General features: G+C 36.4%; 3 protein-coding genes across 11 annotated transcripts in view; all 3 read left to right on the plus strand.

Moving 5' to 3' along the window:
• The window catches only part of LOC132663708 (E3 SUMO-protein ligase RanBP2), a 72,720-nt gene extending 62,067 nt beyond the window's left edge, over window positions 1-10,653 (plus strand). The window contains exons 22-24 of the mRNA XM_060610235.3: window positions 2,135-2,305; window positions 2,987-3,079; window positions 10,532-10,653. Of these exons, the coding sequence (XP_060466218.1) occupies window positions 2,135-2,305; window positions 2,987-3,079; window positions 10,532-10,545 (278 nt within the window). The 3' untranslated portion in view covers window positions 10,546-10,653. The remainder of the gene's footprint in view (window positions 1-2,134; window positions 2,306-2,986; window positions 3,080-10,531) is intronic.
• A 6,658-nt stretch (window positions 10,654-17,311) lies between these two features.
• On the plus strand, window positions 17,312-19,837 carry LOC144615902 (E3 SUMO-protein ligase RanBP2-like). Its single transcript, XM_078444331.2, has 3 exons — window positions 17,312-17,565; window positions 17,889-18,223; window positions 18,617-19,837. Exons 1-3 carry the CDS (start codon window positions 17,424-17,426, stop codon window positions 18,920-18,922), a joined length of 783 nt encoding a protein of 260 aa, XP_078300457.1. The 5' UTR covers window positions 17,312-17,423; the 3' UTR covers window positions 18,923-19,837.
• A 1,000-nt stretch (window positions 19,838-20,837) lies between these two features.
• The window catches only part of CCDC138 (coiled-coil domain containing 138), a 125,276-nt gene continuing 124,111 nt past the window's right edge, over window positions 20,838-22,002 (plus strand). For 5 of the 9 annotated variants that reach the window (XM_060610254.3, XM_060610304.3, XM_060610260.3 and 2 more), the window contains exon 1: window positions 21,652-21,823. In XM_060610254.3, coding sequence (XP_060466237.1) covers window positions 21,731-21,823 — 93 coding nt within the window. In that variant the 5' untranslated portion in view covers window positions 21,652-21,730. Of the gene's footprint in view, window positions 21,824-22,002 lie in introns of all 9 variants that reach the window. The other 4 variants (XM_060610295.3, XM_060610279.3, XM_060610312.3 and 1 more) reach the window with 2 other exon arrangements.

Consider the following 22,002-nt stretch of genomic DNA (forward strand, 5'->3'; position numbering starts at 1 on the left):
AAAGTGACAGTCCTTGATTTTGGGGGGCCTTTAATTTTTTTTTTTAAGTTTATTTATTTATTTTGAGAGAGAGAGAGAGAGGGAGAGAGGGAAGGAGAGCATGAGTGAGGGAGGAGCAGAGAGAGGGGGGAGAGAGAATCCCAAGCAGGCTCCACACTGTCAGTGTAGATCCCAGTGTGGGGCTTGATTTCATGAACTGAAATCATGACCTGAGCCTAAATCAAGAGTCACGTACTCAACCTACTGAGCCACCCAGGTGCCCCTCTTTTTTTATTAATGTTTGTTTGTTTATTTATATGTTTATTTTATTTTTTAGAGAGAGAGAGCGAGACAGAGCATGAGTGGGGGAGGGGCAGAGAAAGAGAGGGAGACAAAGAATCTGAAACAGGCTCCAGGCTCTGAGCTGTCAGCACAGAGCCCAGTGTGGGGCTTGAACTTGGGAATGGCGATGTCATGACCTAGTCTGAAGTCAGATGTTTAACCAACTGAGCCACCCAGGTGCTCCTTAATGTTTATTTTTTTGAGAGAGAATGCACGCTCACGAGTGGCAGAGGGGCCGAGAAAGAAGCTGGGAGAGAGAAGCAGGCTCCATGCTGTCAGCGCAGAGCCCGATATGGGGCTTGAACTCATGAACCATGAGATCATGACCTGAGCTGAAATCGAGAGTTGGGTGCTTAATCGATTGAGCCACCCAGGCGCCCCTCAATTTTTAAGTATACCAATCACATTACTGGCTAAAGCAGCCCTTAAGCTTTTCTTGAGGATGTATTCTTTGAGAAATTATTGAAGAGTGTGGACTTTTTCCTATAAATGACATATATTTGCATGCACAGTCTGTGGGACCTAGGTTAATCCTTGACTCGAGCAAATTTGCCAGTATACTACTGCAGGACAGAAAGCTTTATTCTGTTTCAAGTCCAAGAATGTCATAGTCCCAAAGGATCTTAGAGATGGAGAGTTCAGACATGAGGAAACTGAGGCACAGTGGGCTGTCTGAAATGCTCAAATTGTCTTTACCACTTAATAACAGAATTGGAGTAAGAATCTGTATCCTACATTAGTCATACTATGTTTTTCTAATTAAAGAGAGTAAAAGGCAAGTTTAACATTGTAATAGGGCTCTAATTCTCTAGATCAGGTCAAATATGATCTGTGTATATAATTTAGAATTTTCTAATATCCACATTAAAAAATAGAATAAGAAGAAACAGGTGCAAAAAAAGAGATGAAATTTATTTTAACAATCTATACAGTTAGACTATATCTGAAATACCATTTCAAGTTCTAATCATAAAAAAAAAAGATTTTTTTTTTTTTTTTTTTTTGTGCTAAGTCTTTAAAATCCAGTGTGTATTGTTCTACTTGGAGCACAACTCAGTTTGGAATGGCCACATTTCAAGTGTTTAATAGCCACGTGTGGCTAGGCTACCATATCAGACAGCACCAGTTGGTACATAGCATGCTTCATGATTTGCTTTACCCATTCCTTTTGCTAAATACTCTTCTTTATAGACCAGAGTATATTGTATGAAGAATCCCTTTATTCTTCCTTTTTTTCAGCTATAAAAATTTGTGTTAGTTTCTTATAGTGTTACCCCTAGGATAACTGTTTTAATTTGGTTTTATCTATTATCATGCTTGGAAATACACAAAACTGGATGTAACTCTGAACACCTGCCATCCTTGGCAATTGTTAACTTTTCCTGTAGTAACTAATCATGGTTAGCTTTTGCATTAATTTCATATTTATACTAATCCTTGCTCATGATTTACGTAAGTTTTTTCCGTTGTTGAAAATGCATGGATATTTTGCTCAGCTATTGTTTATATGCCAAATACGGTTATGGCAGCATTATTTAAATACCTTTTAAAATTATAGCCAGTAATAGCAATTTTTTTTTCAACGATCAGTAAGTAAAAGTAGTTTTTTTTGGTTTTAATGGATTCTATATTCACTAAAGATTTTTGATGGAATGTTAAATCAGGCTTCTAATTCTCTACAGAGCTCTGTCCACATCAAAGTTTATGTGTTTAACCTAAAGATAAGTGGCGTGGTTTTATTTTCAGTTAGAATATTGATGTTAATACCTACTTAACTCCTGGTCTTTATAATTTTTTTTGACCTGTTTTATAGCAAAAGAGAAGGAAAAGCCTGAAGATTCTCCCTCAGATGATGATGTTCTCATTGTATATGAGTTAACCCCGACCCCTGAACAAAAAGCTCTTGCAAGCAAACTTAAACTTCCTCCAACTTTCTTCTGCTATAAGAATAAACCAGATTATATTAGTGAAGAAGAAGAGGATGGTAAATCTTTTGTTATTTTAAGAGCATTCTGTCTGTGCTAATTTTAGTAATGTTTAAATTGTTTAAGCCTGCCTCTTAGAGCCCATAACTCCTGTCCTTATAGGTAGATGTTTATCCTCAGTGTGTGTGTAAATAGTCAATGGATGTAATGATTGAAACAGTCATTCAATAATGATTGAATGAAATACATTCAATGCATTTTTTAAGTAAGGATGTTTTGGACGACTACTATGAGCAGAGCAGGTATTTTGAGAGAATTGAAAAGAATCCTAATTTCCCTATAGACTTAGAGGGATGAGAGAGTGATGAGGCAGATAGGGGTCTGATTATGGAAAACTTTGTGAGCCACAGTAGAGTTTTTCAGCAGGGGAGTTTGCATGTTCAGAAAGAGTTTCAGCAGGATCAGTTGAGTTAGTGAGATAGAGGATCGGGTTGTAGGACATGGAGATAGGAAGATGAGCCAAAATGATAGTAAAGCAGCTCAGAGGAGAGCCTGAATGAAATTTCTGTGATGACAGGAGAGGCATTAGGAATATAGAATTGGCAAAACTGGGTGCTCTTTCAATGTGGGGGGTGAGGGAAAGTATGAAATTGGAGGATAATTTCTAGATTTATGGCTGGGAAAATTCCTAAAACTTACTAGAAATTCTTTTTGTTTAATAAAATCAATTATACTTTAAGATGAAGATTTTGAAACAGCTGTCAAGAAACTTAATGGAAAACTATATCTGGATGACTCAGAAAAATGTAGACCATTAGAAGAAAAGCTAGCAGGTATGTTAAATTAAAATTACTAGTTAAAATGTTTTTTAAAAATCTTCTGTTTAAAAGGAATCTTCAGGGTGCCTGGGTGCCTCAGTCAGTCAAACGTCCAACTTCAACTTCAGCCCAAGTCATGATCTCATGGTTTGTGAGTTCAAGCCCTGTATCTGGCTCACCTCTATCAGTGCAGAGCCCACTTCGGATCCCCTGTCCTCCTCTTTGTCTGCCCCTCTCCCGCTCATGCTCTCTCTCTCAAAAATGAGTAAACATAAAAAGAAAAGGCATCTTCTAATCTGATCATTTTTATGATTATCAGATTTACTTATGTGATATGCCTGTGGCAATTTAAAATATTTGAAAATAATATGAAGTGTAAAATAATTGTTTTCCTGGTGATCCTTGTTCTCCATTAGCATTCATAGGTATTGCTATCTGGGTCTGTAATCTGTAGATTATATGGAGGACAATTCTTGGAGAGTAGTTGGACTTCTAACTTTCTTTTGCTTGTGTTGTGTGGGATTTTCAGATAATGAAAAAGAATGTGTTATTGTTTGGGAAAAGAAACCAACAGTTGAAGAGAAGGCAAAAGCAGATACATTAAAGCTTCCACCTACATTTTTTTGTGGAGTCTGCAGTGATACTGATGAGGACAATGGAAATGGGGAAGACTTTCAATCAGAGTTACAAAAAGTTCAGGACTCTCAAGTAAGAGCATCTCCATTGTTTTCCTTCTGGTTGAGTTGCCATTGTTGATGCAGTAGATTAGAATATTCTTACCAAATGGTAATAATGTGTTGTGGATAGCAAATGGATTAGGCATTTACCAATCAGCTTTGGCCAGAGAAGGAGGAATGTTGTTCTACAGAGAGGACTTAAAGGTTCTCTCCTGTGTATATGTTGGATTTTTGCAGGGATGGGAGAGATGGACTGTGCAGATATTCTTAAGAATGTTTATCATAATACCAAGAATGATATTAAGTAGTTAATTTTTCATGCAAGTTAGTTAATTTTGTGGTGGGCAGAGTGGATAGGAAGTGGCATTTGAGACTTAGTTTCAATGGCATTTGAGACTTAGCAAGGTGGCCTATACCTTGCTTTGTAAATTTCATGATTTGATTACTTTCTTTTTAAAAAATTTTTTTAACATGTATTTATTTTTGAGAGAGAGAAGAGACAGATAGCACAAGTGGGGGAGGGGTAGAGAGGGAGGGGGACACAGAATCCAAAGCAGGCTTCAGGCTCTGAGCTGTCAATAGAGCCCGATGTGGGGCTTGAACCCACAAACGGTGAGATCATGACCTGAGCTGAAGTCGGAGGCTTAATCAGCTGAGCCACCCCGGTGCCCCTTGATTTGTTTACTTTCTTAGCTTAAAAGTAGTGATAATTTTAATAGGTATCAACACCTTGGTATCTTAATTTGTATTCCACAGAAACTAGAAGACAAGATCTGTGTCTAGTTAATTTGTTCATAATCTAATATTGACATCTATTCAGAATGTTCCTTTCCCCCTCAAGTAACACTGTTTTTTGATGGTTTGTTTTTATTCTTAGATGATTAAAATGAAGTAGAGTTCTGGAATTAGTTATGAATGTGGTGGTTTATTTAAAGGATATATGGCTAGAGAGAGATGTGTTGTAACACATGGTCTTAGTCTGTAAAAAATTTATTGCTCTTCATTGACTCTGAGCAGTCTAGCTGACCACCTAGGATGTGTAGGTTTAATCTATCAGTACACATACAATTAATGGCCATCAGCTGATGTAATGCTAATCATGTTCTCATTTACAACCAGATAGATTTATTTGTGGAAATCTGAAGTGGCCTTACTAAGTGTTCCATTTAAGGTGTATTTCAAATCACTCAACAGTTTCCCTGGACTTACTGGGCATACACAATATTTAATAGCTGTTACTCTAATTACTAGCTGCTAGAGGCTTTATCACGTATTTATTCAACAAATGCAGTAGTCATATTAATATAAATTTAGATTATGCAAATTTAAACAGTATGATTTAAATATGGCCTCTTGTGTGCAAAACTTAAAGTTAATTGATTTAAAATGTATTTTAAAATTTAAGGGGCGCCTGGGTGGCTCAGTCAGTTAAGCATCCGATTTTGGCTCAGATCATGATCTTACGGTTCGTGGGTTCAAGCCCCGCATCAGCTCTGTGCTACCAGTGTAGAGCCTGCTTGGAATTCTCTCTCTTTCCCTCTCTCTCGCCCCCTGACCCCACTCATACTTTCTCTCTCTCAAAAATAAGTAAATAAACTAAAAAAAAGAAAAATTAAACTGAAAAATAATATCAGCACTGATGGACACACTGAGTTATACATCATTTATTCTTATTTTCCACCTTGTGGTGCCACTTTAGCTGGTACACAAGAATTTGGTGTCTTTTGTCAGTATTTTGTGAAACATGCTTTTAAAGGAGTTGAAATATCTTATTTGAGGTGACTTGTGTTATTTTAAAGCATTCATTATTGTCATAACTTAATAAAATAATCCTATAACTATCACAATGTTCATTAAATAGCAGTACTACTGGCTGTTCAAAAATACTTTGGGTACTAAAGTTAAATGTGATAAACCTTTATAAAGGTTGGAAAAAATGGCACAATAAATTATAAAATTTCAGGAGAGCAAGCACCCTTTGATACAGATATGAAATAGAAAACCAAAAACCATTAAAGCTAAGATATGCTATAATGGATGTAAATTTATACTCTCTCAGAATGCATTGTTCCTACTGTGACAGTCTAATTCATCTTAGATATGCATCCCTTGCATAAAATGGTTATGTGTACTCTGTAAATGTTTACCGTTGAGCTAGCACTGTGCTGACGATTGGGTATACAGTATTGAACAAAACAGAAGTAATCTGACTTGTCTGTGTGGAGTTTTCCATTCAAGGACTGTAAGGCATTAGCAGCTGAATTAAAACAATTCCTCTCACCCAAGCAATTCTAGGCTACTTATTTGGGGTAACGTTTATTGTGATATAATTCACATATTGTGCACCCCATCCATTTTAGAGCGTACAGTTCAGTAGTTTTTAGTATATTCACATGGTTATGCAACCGTTACCACAGTGATTTTGAACAGTTTCACCACCCCAAGAAGAAAACCTCTAACCTCTAACAGTCACCACCCTTCCCCATTTTGCCCGAGCTCCTCCATCTCAAGAAACCACTACCCCTGATGGACTTTCTGTCTCTATAGGTTTGCCTATTTTTTGGACATTTTGTATAAATAAGTCATGATAATTTGTGGCCTTTTGTGTCTGGCTTCTTTCATTTAATGTTTTCAAGGTATAGCTACATTGTAGTGTATATCTGCATTTTATTAATTTTTATGGCTGAGTAATACTCTGTTGTATTGAATATATTACATTTCATTTATCCATTCATCTGTTGATCATTTAGGTTGTTTTTACTTTACTTTTTGTCTGTTATGAATAATACTGCTATGATAGCCTAAAACATTTGACACATAGAATGATTTATCTTTTCCTTGTGTTTTGGTACATTAAAAAATAAGGATTTTTTTCATTTGTAGTAATTTTTTTATAGAAGTAAAATTCACTTTTTGTTGTGTGTATATGTGTGTGTCTGTTTTCTAGGAGTTCTTTTATATGTTTGAATTCTTGTAGTTCTCACCAGAGGCAGGATATGGAACAATTCCAACACCCCCCAAAATTTCCTTCATATTGTCCCTTTGTATTCATAACCTTTTCTGCCCATATCTTTGGGCAATTGCTGTTGTGTTTTCTGTTTCTATATTTTTGCCTTTTCCAGACTAACATATGAATGGAATCCTACAGTATGTAATTTTTGATGCTGGCCTTTTTCACTCAGCATAATGCCCTTGAGATTTGTCCCAAGTTATTGTGTGTAGTAATAGTTTGTTCCTGTCTACCACTAAGTAGTAGTCCATTGTGTAGATGTACCACAGTTTGTTCATTGATCCATTGAAGGTCATTTCCAGTTTATTTTGCTTTTTCTAGTTTCCTTAAAATGGAAGCTTTAAATGACTGATTTAAGACCATTTTTCATTTCTATAAATATTTAATGCTGTAAGGTTCTTTCTAGGAACTGTTCAGCTTCATCCAACAAGTGTTGCTATGTGATATTTTTACTTTCATTCCGTTAAAATATTTATTTTCCTTGAGATACTCTTTTTTATAAATGCGTTAGATAGTATGTTCCTTCCAAATACTTGGTGATTTTCCAAATATCGTTCTGTTATTGATTTCTAGTTTAATTCCATTATTGTCTATGAACATAATTTGAGTGATTTTAGTTCTTAGAAGCCTAATGAAGGCTGTCTTGGTGATTGTTGTGCACTTGAAAAGAATGTATAGTCTGCTCTTTTGGCATAGAGTGTTCTATAAATGTTAATTAGCTCAAACTAGTTGATACTGTGGTGTCCAGGTCTCATATATAAGACTAACATTTTAATTATTTAGAGGACTGTTGCTAGGCATAATTGTAGATTTGTCTGTTTCTCCTATCAATTTTTGCTTAATGTACTTTTTTAGAAAGTGTCCCCCTCTGCTTCTGTTTTCTGGAAGACATTGTAGGAATTGCTATTATTTCTTTCTTAAATGTTTGATAGAACTCACTACTGAAACCATTTGACTTGGAAGGATATTAATTAATAGTACATTTTCTTTAATAGATAATAGGCCTATTCAAGGTTATCTATTTCTTTAATAGTTAATAGGCCTATTCAAGGCCAGTATCAAAGATTACATACTGTAGGATTCCATTCATATGTTAGTCTGGAAAAGGCAAAAATATAGAAACAGAAAACACAACAGCAATTGCCCAAAGATATAGGCAGAAGAGGTTTTGAATACAAAGGGACAATATGAAGGAAATTTTGGGGGGTGGGTGTTGGAATTGTTCCATAGCCTGTTTCTGGTGAGAATTACAAGAATTCAAACATGTAAAAGAACTCCTAGAAAACAGACACACACATATACACACAACAAAAAGTGAATTTTACTTCTATAAAAAAATTACTATGGGGGCGCCTGGGTGGCTCATTCGGTTAAGCGGCTGACTTCAGCTCAGGTCATGATCTCGCGGTCCGTGAGTTTGAGCCCCGCGTCAGGCTCTGTGCTGACAGCTCAGAGCCTGGAGCCTGTTTCGGATTCTGTGTCTCCCCCTCTCTCTGACCCTCCCCCGTTCATGCTCTGTCTCTCTCTGTCTCAAAAATAAATAAACGTTAAAAAAATAAAAATAAAAAAAAAATTACTACGAATGAAAAAAATCCTTATTTTTTAATGTACCAAAACACAAGGAAAAGATAAATCATTCTATGTATCAAATGTTTTAGGCTATCATAGCAGTATTACTTACAATAGACAAAACTCTTGTGTGAGTTTTGGTCGGTTTTGTCTTTCAAGGAATTGGTCCATTTCATCTGAGTTCTTAAATTTGTGGGCATAACACTGTTCATGAAATTCATTAAAATTTATTACCCTTTTAATATTCATGAATTAGAAGTGAGTAGTGATGGCTCTTGTTTCATTTCTAGTATTAATAATTTGAATCTTGGGGCACCTGGGTGGCTCAGTCGGTTAAGCGTCTGACTTCGGCTCAGGTCATGATCTCGCGGTCCGTGAGTTCGAGCCCCGTGTTGAGCTCTGTGCTGACAGCTCAGAGCCTGGAGCCTGTTTCAGATTCTGTGTCTCCCTCTCTCTCTGCCCCTCCCCTGTTCACGCTCTGTCTCTCTCTGTCTCAAAAATAAATAAACGTTAAAAAAAAAAAAAAATTAAAAAAAATAAATAAATAATTTGAATCTTCTTTCTTGTTTTCTTGGTTAGCCTGCTTAGAAGTTTGTTGATTTTTATTGACTGTTTCAAAAAGGTCAATTTTGTTTGATTTTGTTCATTTTTTTCCTGTTAATTTCCTGTTCTACTGATTTCTGCTCTACTTTTCATTATTTCTTCACCTTTGTTTAGGTTTATATTGCTTTTCTTTTTCTAGTCTTAAGGTGGAAATTTATTGATTTTAGATTTTATTATATGCCTTCAGTACTTTAAAGTTTCCCTTCCTTGTTTTTGTTGTGTTCTAAGAGTTTTGATAAGTTGTAGTTTCATATTTATTGTTTAACTTATTTTTTTATGTTTTATTAATGTTTTTATTTATTTTTGAGAGAGAGACAGAGACAGAGATAGAGCATCAGTGGAGGATGGGCAGAGAGAGCGGGAGATACAGAATCTGAAGCAGGCTCCGGGCTCTGAGCTGTCAACACAGGGCTCGAACTCCCGAACCGTGAGGTCATGACCTGAGCTGAAGTCAGATGCTCAACTAACTGAGCCACCCAGGCTCCCCTTCATATTTATTTAGTTAAAAATATTTTTAATTTGCCTAGAGACCTCTGGACACATATATTATTTAAAAGTATGCTGGGAAATCCCAAATATCTTAAATATTTGGGATTTTTTTCAACTGTATTTCTGGTAATGATTTCTAGTTTAATTCCATTGTGGACTGAGAATATACTTTGTATGACTTCTGTTCTTTTGAATTTGTGGAGGTGTGTTTTCTGGGCCAGAATGGGTCTTTCTTGGTAAATGTTCCATGTGAGTTTTCTGTTACTGTATTTTTCAGTTGTAAAATTCCCACTTGGTCCTTTATGCCTTCTTCTTTTTTTTTTTTTTTTTTTTTTTTTTTTCCTGCTGAGAATTTCTTATCTTTTCATTTGTTTTAAGAGTATTTGTCCTTATATCTTGGAGCATTGTTATAAGAGCTTCTTTAAGATTTTTTTTCTGATTGTTCAACACATGGATCATTTCATAATATCCCCCACCTCCTGGCCAGGGAGAGCTGGCTTCTCTTGGGACGATTTTCCATCTCCGTCATTGGCAGCTTCAGTTTTTGGGCTTCTCTAGCATCCAGGCTGGAATATAGGTTTATGGAGCAGGAAACACCCCACATGATTCTCACCACTGAATTATCCCTAATGTCTTGAGGTTCTTAATCCTCCTGTTTTCATCCACCTTTCAGAGACTTTTTATACTTTATCTGTTTCAGTCCAGTTCAGTCATAGGTATTGGGAAAGATAAGATGGAGTGTGGAATGGGAGAGATAACGTGAAGTGTGCTTATTACTCTATTTTATCCAGAACTCCCAAGTCCTCAGTTTCTTTCAAAACAGGGCATGGGTGTGCCTGGTTGGCACAGTCAGTTACGGGTCTGACTCTTGATAGTGGCTTAGGTCATGATCTCACAGTCAGGGGATTGAGCCCTGTGTGGGGCTATATGCTGAGCAGGGAGCTTGCTTGGGATTCTCTCTCTTCCTCTCTCTCTCTACCCCTCCCCTGCTCATGCATGCACACTCTCTCACTCTCTTTCAAAATAAACAAATAAAAACGTAAAAAAAAAATAGGGTGTGTGATTCTTTTTGTCAGTCAGTATTTAATGGCATTGTTATTTGTTACTTCCTCTTTGCAGAAATCCCAGAATGAGGAAATAAGTAGCCTGGCAGACAGTGTGTATACTGGTGGGACTAAAGTGACTGTACCATTTTTATGTAAATCTGAAGAACCTGATTTTATTACCAAATCTATTAGTTCACCACCAATTTCTTCTGGAACTGTGGACAAACCTGTAGATTTGTCTACTAGAAAGGAAAACGATGCAGATTCTACAAGCCAAGGTAAAATTTGATAAAATGTTTACAAAAACCTTCTAGGGCATGCATTGCATAAGGTGCATCTGTATGTTTGAGAAAATAGGCTTTTAAATGTCAGTCCTAAAAACTCTTTTCCCTTAAAACAAGTTTGGAGATGTACAAAGGTGCATGAGATATTCCTGATAATAACCAGAAAATCATACTGCCTTGCCAACAAAGATAATAAACATGTATTTTTATTGTTAGGGTTGTAGTTATTAAGGAATATGAAGCATTGTGACTCTGACCTATCTACCTGAAAATAAATGACAGTAGTTTGCTTACATCGAAATTTTCTTTGTGATAATCATTTCATTTGAATATTGTTTGAATTATATTATCACTGAAGTATATTAAAATTTATGTATGAAGTAATTGTAGATAGTACAGTAGGGTTGTTAAGTTTTTATGATACTTAAATGTATTTTGCTCTACCTGTTACATTATATTAATCAGTTATAGTTACTCATGTTTGATATGCTTTCCTCGTTTTTTTATTTCCATTGATTTTAGAAGAGGGGAATCTTTTAAAATTCTATTCTTTTATAATTGCTTATCTGTTTTACCTAATGTATTTCAGAAATAGTCTTAAATAATGTACAATTACTACATTTATAGACACCTGAGAGTCTTCATATTCTAGAAGAGGAAGTAACTTCAGACCTAAAATCGTTTCTTTCTTTCTATTTTTTTTGTTTTGTTTCAAATTTTTATTTAAATTCTAGTCGGCTAACCTATAGTGTAATGTTGATTCCAGGAGTAGAATTTAGTGATTTATCACTTAACATATAATACCCAGTGCTCATTGCAAGTGCCCTCCTTAGTACCCTTCACCCATTTAGCTCATCCCCTGCCCACATCCCCTCCATCAACACTCAGTTCCCTGTAGTAAAGAGTCTCTTATGGTTTACCTTCCTTTCTCTGTCTCTTTGTTTTTCCCCTTCCCCTATGATCATCTGTTTTGTTTCTTTAACCACATATGAGTGAAATCATATGGTATTTGTGTTTCTCTCATTGACTTATTTTGCTTTGTATAATACACCCTAGCTCCATACACATCATTACAAATGGCAAGATTTCATTCATTTTGATCAGACCTAAAATGTCATGTTTTCAGATGATGAAAGTAAGGCTTAGGACTTCAAGAGATCATGTAGCTGCACATTGTCAGAATTAAGATCCCCAAACTCCTGGTGACCAAAAATAAATAAGACCTGCATTTTTTGTGAGCTTATTATTTTTTTTTTAATTTTTTTTTTTAACGTTTATTTATTTTCAAGACAGAGACAGAGCATGAACGGGGGAGGGGCAGAGAGAGAGGGAGACACAGAATCGGAAGCAGGCTCCAGGCTCTGAGCCATCAGCCCAGAGCCCGACGCGGGGCTCGAACTCACGGACCGTGAGATCGTGACCTGAGTTGAAGCTGGACGCTTAACCGACTGAGCCACCCAGGCGCCCTGTTGTGAGCTTATTATTTAGCATAGAGAACACAAACATTCTTCATGCAGATCATTCCTAAAACCCCACGTGTGAATGAATATTAGTTTTAGATTACAGAAGACTATAAAGAAGAAACTGTATGGTTCTATTATCTAGCTTATATAGATCTACGTCTTGCTTTTTTAAAAAGATTTTTGTCATGCTTTTGGTGTAGCGTTCAATGAGAATAGTACCTGTAAACTTAATAATACTGAAATAGTTCAGAATTGGGTGTATTTTGTAACTTTTTAAAATTAAAAAAAAAAATTTTTTTTTTTTTAACATTTATTTTTGAGACAGGGAGAGACAGCATGAATGAGGGAGGGTCAGAGAGAGAGGGAGACACAGAATCTGAAACAGGCTCCAGGCTCTGAGCTGTCAGCACAGAGCCTGATGCTGGGCTCGAACTCACAGACCTCAAGATCATGACCTGAGCTGAAGTCAGATGCTTAACTGACTGAGCCACCGAGGTGCCCCTGTAACTCTTTTTTAGAGAAATAACCAGAAGACAAATGTTGCACACCCCACACCCGACCCTCTTGGGAGTATAGAATGTCTATCCCCATTCTCTCTGGGTTCTGGGAAAAGCTTTGATATTCAGTATATATTAAGTGAAATATTAAATTATTCTTTTCCTTTTGCCAGTGGAAAGCAAAACAGTTTCATTTGGATTTGGAAGTACCACAGGGCTGTCATTTGCAGACTTGGCTTCCAGTAATTCTGGGGATTTTGCTTTTGGTTCTAAAGGTAAGATCAGGAGGAGAGATTTTAATTGTCATGTTATAGAATCAAGCACAACTGAAAGAACTAGTTCTTTGCCACAGTATTGTAACTAAGATGGACATTTCTTCCCTCTTCTACACCCTCCAGTTTGTTTAATGTTTTAATAGGAAAGGCTCTATATTTTACTATTACTTTAGACATTTATTAATATAACCGTTAAGAATTTTTTCTTAATCAGTATAAATTCTGTTGATAGTCTTCCCCATTCTGAAATGTAGATCCACTTTTCCAGTTTTGGAATTACCTTGATTTTGGTGCATTGTTCTTTTAATTATACTTTTAGGTTTGGTTTGTTTAATATTTTAAGATTTGTGCATCTGTATTTTTTAAGGGGGTGATTTTATAGTTTTCTATTTTTCCATTTTCCTTAATCAGATTTGAATATAAGGGTTGTGCTAATTTATTGTGATAAATTTATAATTGGTGGGGTCTCCCATCTTTTTTCCATGGTTTTTCTATTTTTAGTCCATATTGGTATCATTTGCAGAAGATAATACATTTCTTGATTGTTTAGAGTTTATTGGCATATTATTTTCTCATTCTTATAATGTCTTTTACATATATGATTATAGTATCACCTAAATTGTTCTTAAACAAGATACTTGATTTGATTTGTAAATGAATTTTACTGAAGATATATACTTACGTGATTTATCTAGTTCAGAAGAGCATTTTTTTTTTTTCAAATACCTTTAGTTATGCAGAATAGCATTCTTTCCTCTCTCATGCTTACACTGGTTTACAGCATTCACCACTCAATGGAAACACATATAAAACTTTTGGAAATTACCTTCATGTTGTGTTGGAATTCATAACTTTACTGTTGTCAAATTTTGTTATTTTTGTTTTAATGTATAGTAGCCTGAAGTCATAGGATAATAAGCAGTATAGTGGATACAATTATCCACAAAAAAAGTGTTAAATAAAAATTGATGTGTTAGGTTGCTTGTAATTCAGTGTACCTTTCAAAGTACTCTTGTCTGGACTATACAGTAAAGTGTAAAATAGGCAAGGCTCAAACCTCATGACATTTACTCCTCACCACCACTTGTCATTTTTTTCAGTGAAATTATTCACCAAGCTCTTTGTTAAACTGCATTTCTTACTTTGTTTTGTTCTTAGATCTGACAGGAATTTATGCTGTCTTTTCAAAGAAGCAGCTTTTGGTTTTATCAGTTCTCCTTTTTTGTGTGTTTTTTATTTATTTTTAGATTTTTTTTGTCACTTTAAGTTATTAGTTTTTTTTTTTTTTTAATTTTTTTAATGTTTGTTTATTTTTGAGAGAGACAAACAGAGTGTGAGTAGGGGAGGGGCAGAGAGAGGGGGAGACACAGAATCTGAAGCAGGCTCCAGTCTCTGAGCTGTCAGCACAGAGCCCGACACAGAGCTCGAACCCACAGTTTGTGAGATCATGACCTGAGATGAAGTTGGAAGCTTAATCGACTGAGCCACCCAGGTGCCCCTAAGTTATGTTTTTTTAAGAGGTCATAAATTTCACCAGAATGTGGGCATCATTTTTTTTTTTTTACTTGTTTCTGGCATTGCATGGACCTTTCTCATCTTAAACTTTTTATTTAAATGTTTATTTTTGAGAGAGAGAGAGAGTGAGAGCACTTGAGGGGGGGGAAGGTCAGACATAGAGGGAGACACAGAATCCAAAGCAGGCTCCAGGCTCTGAGCTGTCAGCAGAGACCGATGTGGGGCTCAAACCCACAAAACCATGAGATCACGACCTGAGCCAATGTCGGATGCTTAACTGACTGAGCCAACCCAGGTGCCCCTCTGATCTTAAACTTTTTGTTTTGGTTGTTTTCAAGCTCAGAGGAATCTTTTTTTCTCTTCTCTTGCAAATGTGGTGATTCCTTTTTAAAAAAAATCTGTTCATTTTGTGTTGTTGCCTTTTTTTTTTTTAAATTCATTTTCTTCCAGAAGTTCTATTCACATAGGTCTATCAATCATTCTGTCTGTTGTGTAATATTTAATATGGAAACTAAGGGAATAAGAAGTTCCTATTTAGAGATCCCCTGTCTTTGTCAGTGATCACTATTTTATCATATTTCCTTCAGATTTTGTAATGTTTTCATTAAGCCTGGAAACAGTGGAAGCCTCCTAGGTACAATTACCTAGAACTGTTACTGTGAAATTGATACTGATTATTGACATGCATATCTTTATACTATTTTCTGTAAAATTCTTCCTCCTGGTCCCTTCAGATCAGTGGTTTTCAACTTTTGACTTCATACTCGAATTTCCTGGGAGATCTTTTCTTTTATAAATGCCTGTTTTATTGGGCTTTGGCATTGGTATTTTACAAAAGCTCCTGTGTGATTCTAATAATGTACCCAGCATTAGGAACCATTGCTTTAGAGGAATTTTGAAATTTTCTCCCATACCTCTGAAGGGTTTTTGGGGTAATTAAACCTTTTTCTCTGCTTGGGAGTTCCTGAACCAGTTATTTTTGAGCCCCAAACCTATGTATCATCCTAGATCTTTGGTTATTATTCTGAGAAAGCCTCCACACAACCTGAGGTTGTGCTTTTCTAGTTTTCAGAGCATTCTTTTGCAATATTCAAGGTTTTTTTTTTCTCCCCATTAAGTTGGGCTTAGAGTTATTGTTATAGATATTTATTTTGTGCTTTCTTCAAGGTGCTGAGTTACTTTTTAAATGATCTGTGATATTTTTGCTTTCTTAAACATTTCTAGTACTGGATATAGAGTTTTCTAACACGATTTTATCAGCAAGCAATGAAGTGTTAAGAGGTGTTTCTTTCCTGTAAGGTAGGCTAAGCCATCTCGGTTGAGATGGGGATGAAGAAGTCATTTTCATCTTCTCCAAAGTGTGAGGGAGAGTAATCTTTTTTTTCTCTGCATGGGAACCAGGGAGGTCATCAGCCCCAACAGGCTAGTGCCTGTTAAGGATAGTTGGGAGTCCGTGAGCTTCTCCCAGTGCTACCATCTATCACCTGGCCAAGAAATCTAAGCTGCAACTCTAGTTACTTCAGGGAGAAGTTGAGGTAGAGAAGTTTATAAACATGTGTTTATGCTGCTTTGGCTACTTTGGAAGTAGCAAATTTGGCCTCTGAGGGGATATTTTTAGATTCAAAAGTTACTTTTCTAATTTGATAAAATGTTCTATGAAATAACCTACCTTTGGAGCTGAGCTAAGTGTTCAAAATTCCAAGGTATGTACTTTTAAAACACTACTTCATTACTGAAAGTTCTTGTGTAGTTTAGTATAAAATTTTCCGAAAGCTCTGATGATCTTATCTTTGTATCTCAAAGCACAAACAGTACTAAAGGTACAGTGTGCTCGCTCCCGGAGTTGAACTTGCTAGAATAATTTGCATCATGTTTACTAAAAGTATATGTCATATCATTAGAAATTATAGGGATTGATAAAGTAATGGGAGGGGGGTTAAAAGCTTATAAAATTAGATGCCACTATTTAAATATCCTAATTTATTCATCAGATAAAAATTTCCAGTGGGCAAATACTGGAGCAGCTGTGTTCGGAACACAGTCAACCAGTAAAGTTGGTGAAGATGAAGATGGTAGTGATGAAGAAGTAGTTCACAATGAAGATATCCATTTTGAACCAATAGTGTCATTACCAGAGGTAAATATTAAAGAATGGAACTCTTACTAACAATGTCACATTTTAAGTTTAAAACTTGACATAGCCTAGCTTTGACTTATAGAACTAGCTTTGTTTACATTTCTTCAGAATATTTACAATTTCAAATGGAAGGTCTTTATTACGTATTATATATATATGTAAATCCTACATGAAACTGTTGGGAAGAACTAAATTTTTTCATAGGTCTTTAGAATATCACATTTGTTTTCATAACAAAATTCAGGTGGTAAAAAAGTATCCAATCTCATACTTGGCAAAAATCCTTTCAATAAAAAGTAAACCACATTTTCTGGACAGGAATGTTGTTTTAGGCAAATTACTTGGTCAGTTTTCAACCACAATGGTTAATATTTCTTTTGAAGAATACTTTTTGAAACCTTTACTGTCCTATAAAAGAATGTATTACATTCCAGAAGGAGGAAGAATACTACATAAGGGAAAAGTGTTCAATGACAAATCAGGTCTTTACTGCTCCATCCAAATCAGATGTATTCGTAGCCCTTGGATATTACTATTTATCTTGATACTATAGTTCAAATTCTGTTAATGTCATTACAAAGACAATGTCATGAGGAATTTGGATGTTTGGAATTTGTCATGGAATATGTCAAAAGCAGGAGCTTATTTATCTACTGCCATAGGTAGAAGTAAAATCTGGAGAAGAAGATGAAGAAATTTTATTTAAAGAGAGAGCCAAACTTTATAGATGGGATCGAGATGTTAGTCAGTGGAAGGAGCGAGGTGTTGGAGATATAAAGATACTGTGGCATACAATGAAGAATTACTATCGGATCCTAATGAGAAGAGACCAGGTTTTTAAAGTGTGTGCAAACCATGTTATCACCAAAACAATGGAATTAAAACCCTTGAATGTTTCAAACAATGCTTTAGTTTGGACTGCCTCAGATTATGCTGGTGAGTACATTCAATGCTACTTCTCACTTTTTGAATTTGTTTTTTTTAAGTTTATTTTGAGAGAGGGAAAGCACCAAGCGGGTGGGGGGCAGAGAGAGAGGGAGAGAGAGAATCCCAAGCAGGTTCCCCACGGACAGTGTGGAGCCTGAAGTCGGCTCGAACTCAACGAACCGTGAAGTCATGACCTGAGCTGAAACCAGGACTGGGCCACCCAGGTGCCCCCACTTTTTGAACTTTTTAAAAATACATAAAAAATACATAAGACAATTGTAACAGTGATTTTAATATTAAGGTCACTGTTTTGTTTTGTTGTTGTTGAACAGATGGAGAAGCCAAAGTGGAGCAGCTTGCAGTGAGATTTAAAACTAAAGAAATGGCTGAGTCTTTTAAGAAAAAATTTGAAGAATGTCAACAGAATTTACTGAAACTCCAGAAAGGACAAGTATCACTGACAGCAGAGTTATCGAAGGAGACAAATCCTGTGGTGTTTTTTGATGTTTGTGCAGATGATGAACCCCTTGGACGTATAACCATGGAGTTATTTTCAAACATTGTTCCTCATACTGCCGAGAACTTCAGAGCACTCTGCACTGGAGAGAAAGGCTTTGGCTTCAAAAACTCCATTTTTCACAGAGTAATTCCAGATTTTGTTTGCCACGTAAGTATTTAATTGTATGTCACAACTGAAGTCTAGAAAAGCGAACCACACTAACTTAGGAAATTTGAGTGTTTCTCTTAAGTTTTTTAAGATTTCTTTAGCTTTTCTGTACATTAGTTGTTGTCACCACCCAATTTCCTGTCCCCACAAAAACTTTCAACCTGAAGTAGTTCAAATTTCTAATAATCTTGAAACCTGCTGGAAATTGAGGATGGAAAAAAGACATTTTCATTTTTGTCTTTCAAAATTTTCTTATTTTTAAAAACTATATTTCTTAGTTTTCAAACCACATTCTCAAAGAAGTTGGGTGTTTAGAATTTATCCTGTAGTGGTAGTTCTGTGTGTATTTTAATATTTTATTCAGGATTCCTATTAACTGAGATGTTTTTTCAGGGGGGAGATATCACCAAACATGATGGAACAGGAGGACGGTCCATCTATGGAGATAAATTTGAAGATGAAAATTTTGATGTCAAACATACTGGGCCTGGCTTACTATCAATGGCCAATCAAGGCCAGAACACCAATAATTCTCAATTTTATATAACACTGAAAAAAGCAGAACATATGGACTTGAAGCATGTAGTATTTGGGTTTGTTAAGGATGGCATGGATACTGTGAAAAAGATCGAATCATTTGGCTCTCCTAAAGGGTCTGTTAGTCGAAGAATTAGTATCACAGAATGTGGACAGATATAAAAATCATTGTTTTTCATAGTAAGTTTTACCTGTATAAACAGTTGAATTGAAGCTTAGCTGTTATGACAATATGGTAATTATGTTCAGCTTTTGAAAATGGACGTTTCCAATGTACAAATGTAAAATTGCAGCTTATAGCTGTTGTCACTTTTTAATGTGTTATAATTGACCTTGCATGGTGTGAAATAAAAGTTTAAACACTGGTGTAAATCAGGTGTACTTGTGTTTATGTACTCCTGACATATCTGTATTAAAATGGAATAATATTAATCTTGTTAAAAGCAATAGACCTTCTCAAACTATTGAAGGATTATGATATATGCAATTTAATTTTACCTTTTAAGATATTGGACTTCCTGCATGGATAAACTTACCATTCGAATAAGGGACCACAACTTGGATAATTTTTATTTTAGATTTGAAATATATTTGGTAACTGTTGGTGTGCTCATTTATGCATTGAGGCTTACTTTTGAATGGGTAAAGCCACAGAGGGTAGAGACTTAACCAAAGTGCTCTTCTATAATCCTTGCACCTCCTGTATAGTTAAATTAACTTTTAAGTAGAGTACCTTCTTTTCTTAAAATGATGTAGTTTCCTGTGCCCTTTCAAAGGTATTAAATTAATTTTTACATTTTAAACAGGTTAAGTATGTCCTTAGTTTTTATTTTATTTTATTTTATTTTAACTTTCCTGTCATCTTTCTACTACCTCAAACTGCAGCTTGGTTCTGATAGAACTTGAATTTTTCCTTGCAGTTATTGTGATAAAGTATGACTATTTTAAAAAGGTCTATACCATGTTCTTTGGTTAAAGATTTGCTTTATACTAGATTGTTGCAGTACTTTTCTCTGGTGAATTTTGTAGCAAAAATAAAGTGACAATTGTTAACAGCCATGACATTTAAAAAATTTATTACTTGTGCATCTAGTTGTTTGTTCATTCTAGAGCCAAAGTGAGGAGGACAGTTAAAGTTCTGTAAACTCAGACTGCCATATAATTTCCAGAGCTCCCAAAGGAAGTGATTTCTGTTCAAGTTTGATACACACTGAACATTTATTTGGAAATGGCTAATGACAAAAGTTAGGCAAACTGCTTAAAAGGCGGCGGGGTGGGGGTTGGGGAAAGGTATTCTCATCAACCTATTCAATATAGAACTACAAAGAATCTAGTTAGAGCACAAAATTTTGTGTATTCCAGTTACCAACAGTGACCTTCCTATACCCTCCTGTGTTCTTCCCAGTGAAATCATTTCATTTTGTTTAGTGAAAGACAGGGGGAGTTTATTTCATTATTTGGGGATTTGGAAATAGGCTATCATAATACTCGTTCAACCACCAAAGGAGGAAGGGATGTCATGTGTGGTGTGTATGTGAGTAATGAGTGATGAAATACCATCACTAAATTCACTTGGCCACAAAGCCAGATAACGGAAATAAACCTACTCCAGTGTATCAGTTGAACTTAACCTGAACCTTAAAGACAACTATGGATGACATATATGCACATTTAATATTAAGAACTGGCTTCTTTGGAGACCTATGTAAGTAATATAAGTTGACATAAAGTGTGTTGTTTTTGAGCTGGAACCCTTTGACATTTTAGAATAAATTCCAAGTGAAGGCAAGTGTGCTTTAGAGATTATAGAAACCAGTTTTACACTATCTACTGTGCTATCATAAAGCATTAAAACAATGTATTAAGCTTTAAAAGCTAATAATACTTGGACCAAAAATTTGATTAAATGACATGTAAACTGACTTCCAGAATTAGTATTCCAAAAATGCTTACAAGTGGCTTGGGACATTAATGAGAAAGGACTGATTTCTCTTTATTTAATTGCTAATGCAGTATAAATCCACACTGAGATGTACTCCCCCCCCCCCCAAATGGTTCGATTTTATATTGTCTCATTAAAAATCTGCTTAAAATAGAATATAAAAATGTTCATTATTTGTACACTAATATTTGATGGCAGAGAGTATTGGTTTAAATAATTTTCAGATAATACTTTAGTAAGATGATCTTGTAAAACTTTGGCATTTGAAAAACTAAAGATAATCCAGAGAATCTAGGATTTGTTAGTCCAGACATGCTGTTGAACATCATCCATCTATCTATCTATCTATCTATCTATCTATCTATCTATCAGCTAGCTATTTTAGAGAGAGAGAACCCAAGCAGGCTACGCAAAGCCTGATGAGAGACTCAAACCACCAGATCATAACCTGAGCCAAAATCCAGACTTGGATGCTTAACTGACTGAGCCATCCTGGCACCCTGAAAGCGGTATCTCCTTACCTGACGCCATGGTGGGGGTGGTGCCTGAGGCCAAGGCTGAGTTCCCTCTCGTGAGGGGTCACATCAGCTAAGGTGTAACTGCTGTGAACAACCCTGCTTTTTTTGGTGCCTTGGATACGAGGGAGGAAAACTTAAGTAACAAAATTGTAAGACAAAACACCATCAGTCAAAATAACAGTGGTGAAGGAATTAGTCATTAAAATATTCGGCAGGAAAAACATTTGTACCGCCAGGACGTTTTTAACATAGTACAGAGAGTCAGACCAAGGGGCCCTAACACGCGCGCCTCTGTCGCTGTCGCCTGCGGCGGAGCGTGGGTCCCACCATAGTGAAAGCGCCCCCGGGCGGCTCGAACTGCGAGCGCTTCGGCGTAGCTGTTGACCCCCGAGAGGTGGAGCGTGCCGTGCGTCATGACGCAGTTCCGTTGCGCGAGCTCCGCCCCTGCGCGTACGGCCGCGGTGGGTTTGAACGCTGTTCCCGGGGAAACAACGGCGGACTTGGTGCACCATGGAACCGAGAGTAGTGAAGCCGCCGGGGCAGGATTTGGTAGTAGAGCGTCTGAAAAGCCTCTACGGACAAGGGGGCAGGCACCTCGCCGAGGTGAGGCTTCGCCCTTTCCTCGGCCTTGTCCCTGGGCCCGCGGGCCGGTTTCTGCCGGTGTGAAGCGGCCTGACGGGCAGCTGCGCCAGAGGCCTCGGGGCCGCTGTTCAGAAGGACCCTGGGGGAGGGAGCCACTCTCCGGGGCTCGAGCAGCTCCGCCGGAACCAGGGTTAGCGGAA

This window comes from Panthera onca, chromosome A3 (assembly GCF_046562875.1).
Source record: "Panthera onca isolate mPanOnc1 chromosome A3, mPanOnc1 haplotype 2, whole genome shotgun sequence".
NCBI classification, from domain to species: domain Eukaryota; kingdom Metazoa; phylum Chordata; class Mammalia; order Carnivora; family Felidae; genus Panthera; species Panthera onca.